Source organism: Phaseolus vulgaris, chromosome 11 (assembly GCF_000499845.2).
Source record: "Phaseolus vulgaris cultivar G19833 chromosome 11, P. vulgaris v2.0, whole genome shotgun sequence".
In the NCBI taxonomy this organism is placed as follows: domain Eukaryota; kingdom Viridiplantae; phylum Streptophyta; class Magnoliopsida; order Fabales; family Fabaceae; genus Phaseolus; species Phaseolus vulgaris.
In genome coordinates this window covers 11,891,368-11,903,750 of record NC_023749.2, presented here as the reverse complement: position 1 = coordinate 11,903,750, position 12,383 = coordinate 11,891,368, and the positions used below count along the sequence as shown (strand labels likewise).

At 35.6% G+C, this 12,383-nt stretch overlaps 1 protein-coding gene across 2 annotated transcripts; it reads left to right on the top strand.

Moving 5' to 3' along the window:
* Positions 1–1,688: 1,688 nt before the first annotated feature.
* Positions 1,689–7,268, top strand: LOC137824061 (homeobox-leucine zipper protein HDG2-like). 2 transcript variants are annotated; one of them, XM_068629497.1, is made up of 12 exons: positions 1,689–1,829; positions 2,253–2,507; positions 2,878–2,995; positions 3,097–3,285; positions 3,501–3,944; positions 4,204–4,305; positions 4,390–4,590; positions 4,791–4,965; positions 5,057–5,328; positions 6,112–6,207; positions 6,296–6,674; positions 6,816–7,268. In XM_068629497.1, the coding sequence occupies exons 2-11, from the start codon at positions 2,296–2,298 to the stop codon at positions 6,644–6,646; spliced, it is 2,160 nt and encodes a 719-aa protein (XP_068485598.1). In that variant the 5' UTR covers positions 1,689–1,829; positions 2,253–2,295; the 3' UTR covers positions 6,647–6,674; positions 6,816–7,268. The 2 variants fall into 2 exon arrangements, with proteins under 2 accessions (XP_068485598.1, XP_068485608.1); XM_068629507.1 differs by having other exon boundaries at positions 1,728–1,833; positions 2,294–2,507.
* The last annotated feature ends 5,115 nt before the right edge of the window (positions 7,269–12,383 follow it).

The window sequence follows — 12,383 nt, the reverse complement described above, 5'->3', positions numbered from 1 at the left end:
CTTTGATCAATTACACTTCACTTCACTGAATGAAATTATTCAATTGCTTAATTTCTTTAACTTAACAAAATTATCAATAATAAAAGACAACTTCAGGAAAACTAATATAGAATTAATTTAATTAATTAATTAATTAATTCATAGTAACTTACATACGCAGAGGAAAAACTTCAATAATCTTACATATACTTCCAATAATAAAACATGTGTAAAAAAAATAATAAAAAACTCACCAATTGTAACCCTGTTTTCCTTTTTCATAATCCTCACTTTGAATATTTCATTACAGAAATCTCAATTACCAAGGAAATAGTAGAGTCTTTCTGACCAGCGTCTCTGTGGTAAAAGACTTTCATTAAAAGCATATTAAGAATGGCATTAAATCATATTAAAAATGGCATTAAAGAACATTGATAATATTTTGAAGAAAAGCTCTTGTAATTCTTGAGGCATTACTGTTATCTTAGTGGAAATATTTACACTTATGATCCGAACGGAAGAATAGTGTAGCTTAAGAGAAAGATGTTAATGGAGTTACAGGAAGAAATTAATTTGAACATAGCAGCATAGCACTTAGCATTTTGTGTTTGGTAGCCGTCATTCGTTGCATTGTTTTGCATTGCATTGCACCGTCAACTCTTCAAATTTTATACACCAAAAATATGCTGCGTCTCTTTCTCTCTCCCCTCTCTAGCAATTACACCTCTTTTGCCCTCCATTAAATGCAATTGCACCCTCTCTATACGCTCTGCAATTACTCTTCGCTGCCACATTTTCCTCCATCTGTTCCCCACTTCCCTCTCTCTCCCTCCCTCCTTCAATGCCCTTGTCCCTATCTCTTCTTCTTCCTCTTCTTCTTCCTCCTTCTTTCTCTCCCTAACACACCACCACCTTCTTTTGCCATACCATCATCTTCTTTTTTCTTGCCATATAAACAACTTAAATACATACCTATCCCAAACCCCTCCCCTCAAATGGGTCCCCACTTTTCCACCGGTTTATAGTCCAAAAACAGATCTACTACACCTTCATCTTCCACCACCCCTCACTGGTAAGTTAAAGAGTTTGTAAGTAAAACTATTGTGGCATCTTCATATTCATGGTTTGTTACAGTTCTGTAAGGTCACTGGTTTTTCAAGAAACTAGTAATGAGGTGTTTGGTACATGTTTTTTGAGTTCTAACAGTTTTTTAGAAAGTGGCTAGAAACTAGGGCTGGGTTAGAGTAAAAAGGAAGGTTAGGTCTGTGAGAAAACAAAAATATCATGAAATATATGAAGCGTGTGTAGGATTCTCTGAGATCTTCGTGGTGGTTAGATTTTTTCAAAAGAAAGTTTTGATTTTGTTCTTTGACAAGGCAAGATCAGAGAAGGGTATCAGTATTTCTTGGCTTTTAATTCATATGTACACTGATATATATATGTCATTATATATAGGGTATATTTGTTTTTGAACATTTTGATTTTTCTTTTTTAATTTTTTTTTTCTCTTGGAGGTCACGTTTGCGTATATTTGAGTTTTGTAGTAACACACTGACTCGCTTTGACATTGCCATCTGACAGAATCCGAGGACTCATCCTCTTAAGCTTCTTCTTCTCTATCCAAGGACCTCTGAAAACCCAACCAACCCTTCTGGTAAGAGAGAGAAAGTGATACGAATATAGAGAGAGAGTCAATTCAACATATAAATGTTGGTGGTGGTGGTTTTTGAGGTGTGTGAAAAATACAAGGCAGTATTATGATTCCGGCAAGAAACATGCCCTCGACTATAGCAAGGAAGAACAATAACCTTGGTGGGTTCGGATCATCTTCAACTTTCACTCTCGCGCAGGTCGGTGTTTTAACTTTTCACCTTCTCTTTCAACTCATTTGACTCCTTTTTTTTATTCTTCACCTCTACAATTCCCCAAACTTGGTTTTAATTAAAATTTTGAAACAAATTTGACCTGTTTCTAATTTTCACCTTTTAACTATGCATCACAGCAACAAAATAAACAAACCCTTTTTTTTTGTACAACCAACCAGGCCAAATATCCTTCTCGATATTAGAAAGCCGCGTTTTCCCCAAAACTGCGTTATTTTCTCAAAAAAAAAGTCAAAAGGAAAAAAAATTACAAATAGTTAAAAAAAGAAAGAAAGATAGAGAGAAAGAAAGAGAAATTATCTTACCAAAAAATAAAATGTTGATGTCTGTGTCTTTTTCTCTGTGAGTGTACCGTACTATACTACATGTTTTTGTGCTGTGTTTTGTTAGATTGAGAAACCATAAGCCTCTGGAACCTTGAAGATCTGTAGCAATGTTCCAGCCGAACCTGATGGAAGCGTTGGAGATGGGTCAGAACACTTCGGAAAGTGAGGTCCCTCGAATCCGTGAAGATGAGTTTGACAGTGCCACCAAGTCTGGTAGTGAAAACCATGAAGGTGCCTCTGGTGACGACCAAGACCCTCGTCCCAACAAAAAGAAGCGTTACCACCGCCACACCCAACACCAGATCCAGGAAATGGAAGCGTAAGTTACCCAAATATATTCCATCTTCTCGATTTTCTTTGGGTAAAATACTACATGTATCCTTCACCAGCACAGGTAATCCCTGTGCAAACCAGATATAACTATGAACAACAAAAACGACACTTCACTCTGAATTTTTAATAATAATTAATCCCGTCAAAATAACATACAGCTATTATAACAAAACTTCATCATAGATTTATAGTATGCCACCATGGATATTTTCACAGAAATGTTGTACAGTGAGATATACTATCATTGGTAATTTTCTCAAGCTATTTAGAGTCTTGAAGACCCAAAACTTCTAATTATTTTTTAAAGAAGCTTTGAGCAGATTTTTAAAGAAACTGATCAAATTATGTTGGTGCAGATTCTTCAAGGAGTGTCCACACCCAGATGACAAGCAAAGGAAAGAACTGAGCAGGGAATTAGGTTTAGAACCATTGCAGGTTAAGTTTTGGTTTCAGAACAAGCGTACCCAGATGAAGGTATATATCTGTATAACTTTAATGCATGTATTAGGTTTTGCTTAACTTTTTGTGTGAGTTGTTCGTAAAGGGAGTGGTGTGGTGGTGTTTTGTTTTTGCAGACACAGCACGAGCGGCATGAGAATACACAGCTTAGAACCGAGAATGAGAAGCTTCGAGCAGATAACATGAGGTATAGGGAAGCTCTTAGCAATGCTTCGTGTCCTAATTGTGGTGGACCAACGGCTATAGGAGAAATGTCATTTGATGAACATCACTTGAGGCTTGAAAATGCAAGGCTAAGAGAAGAGGTACATCAACTAAATAGCTAACATTTTATGTGACTTTATTAGTTGATTACTCTAGCTACTCGGTGGACCAATTAAGAAGGACCTTAATGTCCTTTCAAATGAGTACATCCGATTCAACTTAGCGATGACCTAACATGCCAAGCAAGGAACTAACAGTTGCAAACCCAGAGGGGTAGTTGATTATTCTATAATATTTTGTTTTTGACTTTTTACAGATTGATAGGATTTCAGCAATTGCTGCCAAGTATGTAGGGAAACCTGTGGTGAATTATTCAAATATCTCCCCTACTCTTCCTCCTCGTCCTCTAGAACTTGGAGTTGGTGCTGGTTTTGGAGGCCAGCCAGGGATTGGTGTGGACATGTATGGAGCTGGGGATCTTCTGAGGTCAATCAGTGGACCCACTGAAGCAGATAAACCGATAATAATAGAGCTAGCTGTTGCAGCTATGGAGGAGCTCATTGGAATGGCCCAAATGAATGATCCTCTTTGGTTAACTACACTTGATGCTACCTCCACTATACTCAATGAAGACGAATACATCAGGTCCTTCCCTAGAGGAATTGGCCCAAAACCTACTGGCTTCAAATGTGAAGCTTCTCGAGAAAGTGCTGTTGTTATCATGAACCATGTCAGCCTCGTTGAGATTCTCATGGATGTAGTATGTTTCTATTCCCTCACTCTACTTTTAATAACCTTTTGTGTACACCCATTAACGAAAAGAAAAACCAGGTGGAATGAGATAGAAGAGAAACAGACTGTATAAAGGAAATAAATAAAAAATGTGAAAGACTGATAAATAGATGTGTAGAATGTATTAGGGTGTTAAAGAAATGAGGAGAGTTCTGCATTACTTTCTTGTGTTTCTGAAATATGTTACTATTTCTCTGGGTTTTGACATTGATTTCTTTGTTTTTCAGAACCAATGGTCCACAGTGTTCTCTGGTATAGTCTCAAGAGCCATGACTCTGGAAGTGCTATCAACAGGGGTGGCCGGGAACTACAATGGTGCCTTACAAGTGGTACATATATATTAAGAAGAAAATATTTCTTTTATCAATTAAACAAACAGTACAAATGAAACTATTGTCTGTTTGTTCCTGCAGATGACAGCAGAATTGCAATTACCTACACCTCTTGTGCCAACTCGTGAGAGTTATTTTGTAAGGTATTGTAAGCAACACTCTGATGGGACTTGGGCAGTGGTGGATGTGTCTCTGGATAATTTGCGTCCAAGTCCTTCAGCCAGATGTAGAAGAAGGCCATCTGGTTGCTTAATTCAAGAAATGCCAAATGGCTATTCAAAGGTATATTTGGGACACTTGGAGGTTAATTTTGTACATCTTGGATTTTTACTTACATTTACAAGGTTGTTGAAATTGTAAGACCAGTTACATTGACCTTTCCCATACCTACTCGGTAGGAGACTTTTGATTTTTAGCCTTAGGCCATACCCATTATTTCATTTTTCCTTTCAATGACTTAATCTATAATCTCTATGAATTAGGTCATATGGGTGGAGCATGTGGAGGTGGATGACAGAGGTGTTCATAGTCTTTACAAACAGCTTGTTAGCTCTGGACATGCATTTGGTGCTAAACGTTGGGTTGCAACCTTAGATCGACAGTGTGAAAGACTCGCAAGTGCGATGGCAACAAACATTCCCACGGTTGACGTTGGTGGTAATCATCATAGATTCTCATTCTCTTGTTCTTTCGTCTTTATACCATATCCTAAAAAGTAATTAACTTTTTACTCTTGTCATGTTCTTAGTGATAACAAACCAAGAGGGGAGAAAGAGTATGATGAAGCTGGCAGAAAGGATGGTGATAAGCTTTTGTGCTGGAGTGAGTGCTTCCACTGCTCACACATGGACAACACTGTCTGGGACTGGTGCTGATGATGTAAGGGTGATGACCCGAAAGAGCGTGGATGACCCTGGACGACCCCCTGGCATCGTTCTCAGTGCTGCCACTTCTTTTTGGCTTCCAGTTCCACCTAAACGGGTTTTTGACTTTCTCCGTGACGAGAACTCTAGGAATGAGGTATGCCAACAAATTCAAAGAGGCTAATTAAGTCGATTAATAACTTTTTAGGCTGCATTATTGTGTTCTCCTAGATCAGTTATTAATAGATAATTAACCTTCCTTGGTAATCTTGCTTAGTGGTGGATTTATTATTATGAATTGCTCCTTCCCTCTCTTTCTCATGTTTTGAAAATTGCCTAGTTTTTACACCAATTACCTTCTATCAAGTGTTTTGGATTACAGATCTTTTTCAAATTGCCAAACACGGTATGATAGATGCTTTTCAATGAAAGCATAATAAGTAAGATGAAAAAGGTTAGGTAGAATAACTATAGATATCTACTTTTACACCACGTACACTATTTTTACAGTTAGCTGATATCTTTGTTATCTAATTGGTCCTCATTTCATTTTCTCTACACCTATTTTAGGATTCTATTGGTGTAAAATGATGTTTTTCAAATCTATAAGACATTGTTGTATTAGATAACAAACTTCATTTCATATCATCTGAACAAAAAGTAACTTTTCTTTTTACCCACCATCTTTTCTCTTGAGTATAAAATATGTAAGTATTTTTATATTGGTATTTTTTCTTAAATTATCTTGTAAAATAAAATTATAATTTTCTTAATACCCTGAAATTTATATTCTAAGTAATTTTTAATTTGTTAATAGTGGATGAAAATTAACTGTTCTTGAATTAAAGCATATATAAAAGCATTTGTTTAGTCTTTGATTAATATGTTGATTTTCATTTCTTTTACATCTGTAATATTACCTATTTGTCACTTACAACAGTGGGACATTCTTTCCAATGGTGGAGTTGTTCAAGAAATGGCACACATTGCAAATGGACGAGATACTGGAAACTGTGTGTCCCTACTTCGAGTTAATGTATGTTGATATCTTATATACATTTTTTACTTATTTTCAATCATTTCATTAACTAAATTGTAATTAATTCACTTATATAAAATTGTAGAGTGCAAATTCAAGCCAGAGTAACATGTTGATATTGCAAGAGAGTTGCACAGATTCAACCGGGTCCTTTGTCATTTATGCTCCAGTGGATATTGTTGCAATGAATGTAGTTCTAAATGGAGGAGACCCAGATTATGTCGCACTTCTTCCTTCAGGGTTTGCAATTCTTCCAGATGGAACTATATCTCATGAAACTGGACCTGGTGGATCCCTTTTAACTGTTGCATTTCAAATACTGGTTGATTCGGTTCCAACAGCTAAGCTTTCTCTTGGATCTGTTGCCACTGTCAACAATCTCATTGCATGCACTGTTGAGAGGATCAAGGCATCTTTGTCTGGTGAAACTGCTTGATGAGAGCTTCTACACTTTGGATTGTGCAGTAAGTTCATAGACAAACACATGCATGCATGCACTTTCTTTGATTATTTTCAACTGCTTGGTTTTGGTGATGTTGGATTCTTCTTATACACTAAACTTCTTCCTCTAAACTTCTATGTACTTATTTTAATGTTGTTTTCAGAATGTTGTAGTTTAGAAGAAGGATGAGAGTCACAATTCATTGTGTTGTGGAGAATGAAAAGGTGGTGAGGAACTTCGGCTGAAAGATGGGAAGAAGTCAAGAGCGCACCTTGCATGATCCCTTCTCAGTACCCCAAAAGAGTTATGAGAGGATTAAGGTTCGGGAATTGACTTCCCTATATATAGTTAAGGTTAAGAGCTCATGATATTAAGACCTTACTACCCTACCCTTTACAATTTCTAAGACTAAAACATGTAGCTAGCTAGCTAGGATTAACCTTTTGAGTAACTAGGGTTTATCTTTATTGTAAACTCTTGTCTTTTTTTTCAATTCTGATTTTGTGTGATTTAGAAGTAGTTCCGGCACTAGTTGGTGGGAAGTTAGTTTGCATCTAATACACAAGCTACTTTCTCACTAAACTTTCTTTTTAAAAGAAGTTTTGAAATTAATGCATGGATGTGTTCTTTCTGCAAGTAAATTCAAACTCAGTTAACTTTGAAATCGTTACTATTTGTTTTGACCAAGAAGGTAGTAGGATTTTCTATGGAATGGTTTGTGTACACATACGAAAGGTAAAAACCAAAGTCTCTTAAATTAATAGTACATAGCCTTACATATAAAAAAAATAGATATATTACTAGTAATATCAATAAAAATAACTAAACTAATTTTACTTAATATTGTATTAAATTTAAATTTTATTTTAAAATGCTAATACAATTAAATAATGTACCTAATAGCTATATCAAACTATTTTTAATCAACAAGTATTGACTTTAATGATGTTATTATTAAATAAATATATTACTCAATGACCTCTTGTTAGTAAAATTTTATATAATTAGTTTATTTATGAGCATTTGTCATTAAGTAAGCTTCTTTTTTACAACCTTTTGAGTTTTTCTAACAAGATCCAAAGTTTCATTCACCATTTCACCATCGCATGAATAACTTCATCACCACTACCAGCTGGAGGCTGCACCCAAGAGAATGTAGTTGCAGAAAAGGAACACCATGTGGGTGTTGTAGTGGCGTGAAGTGATTTGCTAAAATAAAACAATTAACATGTGTTTTTTTTAAATTTATTCCTTATTTAGAACATATAACCTAGATTTGGAAAAGTTTTTTTCGGATTGTATAATTTAGAATATGTTATTTTTCAACTTTTTTTCAAATTATATAATTCAAAATATATTTTTATATTTTTTTTTAATTGTACAATCTATAAAATACAAAATTCTACTCAAATTGTATAATTTGAAATAAAACTTTGTATTATGGAGTCTGTGATAAAAAAATTAGGAATTTTGTAAAGTCTTCTTATTTTATAATCTGAAATTAAAAATAAAAAATATGTGTTCAGAAAAGCATTTTTTTATATTTACATAATTATGAAGATGAAAGAAGAAATTAGGGAGGTATAGGAAGAAAACGCTGAATGGAAGAGACACGAGTGCAATTGATCCAATAGCAAAACGCCGAAAAGCAAGACCATACAAGTATATGATTTAGGACACTTTTGAATGAGTTTATTTAAAAAGACTTACAAAGAGTACGAGGAAGAAAATGATCTTCTTCTTCACAAGTTAAAAATTAAAACTATAGAATTTAAAAAAAAATACAAATTTAATTATACACTAGTTAATCTTACTTTTCTGTCTTAAAAAAGAATTGGATAAATAATTAAGAAAATCAATATTAATTGGTATTTATTGAGAACTTGTGTCAATTAGTAAATCTTCTCTTTTTAGATTAGAATTTTATAGAATTTGAAAATGAAAAACCTAAAAAAAAAAATTATTTTTTATTTTTATTTTTCCTTTCCGAAAATTCTTATGGAGAAGTTTAGGCCTTTGAGGGCAACACAAGGAGTGAGGCTAGAGATGAGGGTTGAATTGTTGTCATGGAAGACCATGTGATGATAATATCATCCACGTATATTAGAATAAATATTGTGTATGTGGAATGAAATTTAACAAACAAAGATGTGTCACTTTTGGTGGAATGAAAACCAAAAGATTGAAAGGTTGCACTTAGCTTGTGGAACCAGGATAGCGGAGCTTGTTTTAACCCATATAGCGCTTTATGCAGTTTACATACTAAATGTGGAGAATTGGACACGAATCCTGGTGGCTAGGTCATGTAGAGGTCCTCCTTGAGGTCTCAATTCAAGAAGGCGTTATTGACGTCGATTTGGTGGATAGGCCAACTAGCGGAGATGGCATGAGATAAAACAAGGCGGATTGTGGCAGGTTTAATGACTCAGTTGTAGGTGTCAGTGTAATCAAACCCAGCAGTTTGGATTAACCCCTTAGCAACCAATTGTGCCTTGTGACGTTGAAAGGAACTGTCGATATTGTATTTATTTTTGAATAACCACTTACACCCAACAACTTTTGCACCAGCAGGAAGAGATGTTATGGACCATGTATGATTGGTGAGGAAAGCATTATATTCATCGATCATTGCTTGCAGCCATTGAGGAGAAGACAAAGCTTCGTTGATAGAGGTAGGAATGTGGGATGTTGTGGTGGCTTGGGACATGAAAGATTTTGGTTTGAAGAAATCGGCCTTGGAACGTGTTGTCATGGAGTGTGTATTTGCATGACCATGAAGATATTGGCAGCGAGGGAGATGGAAGAGGATTAGGAACAGATAAAGAAGATTCAGGGTTAGTATGTGGAATAGAAGCAGGAATAACAACAAGTTGATTAAGAACAGTGATATGGTGGTTTAAGCAGTTAGAATCAGAGTGAATAATAGTGGTGGGAGTGAAGTTATATGCAGGTATAGGGTAAGGGAAAATATCTTCATTAAAAACAAAATGTCTAGATATATAGACCTTACTTGTAGAAGAAAGACATATGTAGCCTCTGTTGTGTAAGTTGTAACCAAGAAAAAGACAGCATAGTAGTTTTAAAATCTAGTTTGTGTTTATTGTAAGGTCGAAGTAAGGGATAAAAAGCGCAACCAAAGGTTTTTAATTGTATGTAACTCGGTGTTTTCTAAAACAGTAAAGCACGGGGAGATTTATTTTGAAGAACAAGGGAAGGTAAGATGTTAATTATATGCATGGCAGTGGTGAAAGCTTCACCCCAAAATTTTATGGGTAAAGAAGCAAAAGCAAAGAGTTAACCGCATATCAGAAATGTGCATGTGCTTACGTTCGATGGATCCATTTTGTTCATGTGTGTGAGGAAAAGTGAGGCAATGAAAAATACCATGCATTTGAGTAAAAGATTTGAAACATAGGAATTCCTTAGCATTGTCTGTTTGAATAGTGTAAAGTTTAAAGCCAGTTTGTTTTTCAGCGAAAGTTTTGAAACAGATAAGAGAGTTTAATGCTTGAGACTTATTATGCAGAAGAAACAACCACGTATATTTAGTGTGTGCATCTAAGAACGAGATATAGTAACGTGCACCATTAGAAGCACAAACAAGAACGGGACCCTAAATATCAATGAAAATTAATTGCAAAGGTTCGGTGTATTGAATAACAAAGGTGTGGAAGGGAAGTTGATGAAGCTTTCCACGTATGCATGGAGCACAAAACCGATGTATATAAAATGTGACAATCATTCAAAACACGTTGAAAAAGAGAAAAATTACAGTGCCCAAGTCTGTTATGCCAAAGCTATAAAGTGGGGATCTTAGGTTTATAAGAAGCATATTGAACAGAGTGAGTAGGTGTGGGGAGAGATGGCAGAAACACATAAAGCCCATCTTTAATTACTCCTTGAAGTAAAATCTGATGGGTTGCTTGATGTTTAACATAATAGAGGTTAGCATGAAATTCAAAGTAAACATTGTTATCTTTGGCAAATTGAGCAACACTTATCATATTTTTGGTGATGGCAGGGACATGCAACATATTATGAAGGTTGAAAGTGTGTGTATTTGGGTCAGTATAAATGAAAAAACGAGTATGACAAATATTCATATTTTGTCACTTGCCGAAATTGAGATCGTCATTACCTTGATAGGGTTGTTTTTTAGTAAATATATTAGAGTCTTTGGTGATATGATGTCTGACACCTGTATCAAGATACCAGATAGGGTCTTCTATAGTGGAGGGTGCTCTAAGAATAGACAGTGTAGAATCGTAATTCATGGGAGATGCATAATGTGACATATTAGCATTGTAAGAATGGGTAGCATGAGGGTCATACCTATGCCAGCATGTGTCTACTGTGTGACCAAGTTTGTGGAAAATTTGACAAATCGGTTTTGCATAGTTCCAAGAAGCATCATGGTTGATAAGTGGACGAATGGGTGGACGAAACCCAGATGGATTTTGAGATCTATCTCCACCAGAAGTGATGGAGGAGGGCTAAGCACATCTAGCCATGGGAGCCAAAGCCCACACCATGAAGAGCGTCTAGACCAAGGAGAGCGTCTAGCTCCAAGGAATGAGCGTCTAGACCGTGAAGAAGGAAAGCGTCTACCCATGGAGCGTCTAGGTGTGCCATTAGACCGTCTAGGTCCTCTCACAAGATCAATGGCCAAGCATGTACAAGCACAAGTGGAAGAAGCCACGGATGGAAGAGAGAAAGCCTTGTATATGTTGCATCAAGGCCCAATAGGGGTATTTAGTAGATAGGGTAGTGTAGAAAGTATTTTGAAATGAAACCTTCTAGAACTTTGCTAGGTGTGACCGGTCATGGCACATGGCATAGCTTTGCATTTCATTTGGTTTACATTTCATTAAGCATTAGCTTATGATTTACGTCCCAAATAGCCTATAAATAGGGAGGCTATCTCATGTATTTGGCAAGTTTATTGTGAGTAAAGTTATGCTGCCAATTTGTGCTCAACTTTGCTTCTCCCTAGAATCCTAGGCTCTAAACTTCAATTCCTTCATCTTTTCCCTTGAGCTGGCCGAACCACTCAATACCCATACTTATCATGCACCTACAAGATCAACACCACTCTTAGGAGGATCTTGCTCACTCTCATTCATTGCTTCCGCCCCATACTCTACATTGATTCAAGAAGAACTTCATGAAAATGCCATCATTTGGTATCATGAGCTTTGGTTCTTCAAGATGAGTAGCTCCTTGTCTTTTAAATTTTAGTTCTTCTTTATTTCATATTGTCATTTACTTTCCTTACTTGTCTTGCTGTTTTTTACATTTTAATTTGTTCTTGGTGTGCTTTGTGGAAGATCCAACCGAAGCACTCTTGTTCATTTGATCTTGAACAAGTTCTTGTGCAATTTGTGATAGGATTCCATACACCTTTGTGTTGCTATTTTCTTTTAGGCTTTGAGTCTTTATTGCTTTCATTATTTTGGTTCATATTATGCTTTGAGTCTTTAATTTTCTGAATCTATACATGTTTTGTCAAGTCATGTTCATCCATATTGTCAACAATTCATAGTAGTCCTTTTATTTGGCTTATTTGTTTCTTGATTTTGGGTCTCCTTATTTTGCTTGAATCTGCTGTTCTTTGCTCCTTTGGTGCCTTTTTAATTTTTAGTTTGAGTTCATATTGTGTTTAGATCATACACAATTCTATTTCACAAATTTCCATTGTGTCTAAACTTTGGTATCTTGCTGTTTTTGTTTC

What these genes read in the sequence shown, in the direction of transcription:
- LOC137824061 (XM_068629507.1), top strand. Translation starts at nt 1,737, where the DNA reads ATGATTCCGGCAAGAAACATGCCCTCGACTATAGCAAGGAAGAACAAT. An exon ending in ACAAGCGTACCCAGATGAAG is followed by an intron (nt 2,996 to 3,096) that starts GTATATATCTGT and finishes TTGTTTTTGCAG; the next exon opens with ACACAGCACGAGCGGCATGA. An exon ending in ATGCAAGGCTAAGAGAAGAG is followed by an intron (nt 3,286 to 3,500) that starts GTACATCAACTA and finishes GACTTTTTACAG; the next exon opens with ATTGATAGGATTTCAGCAAT.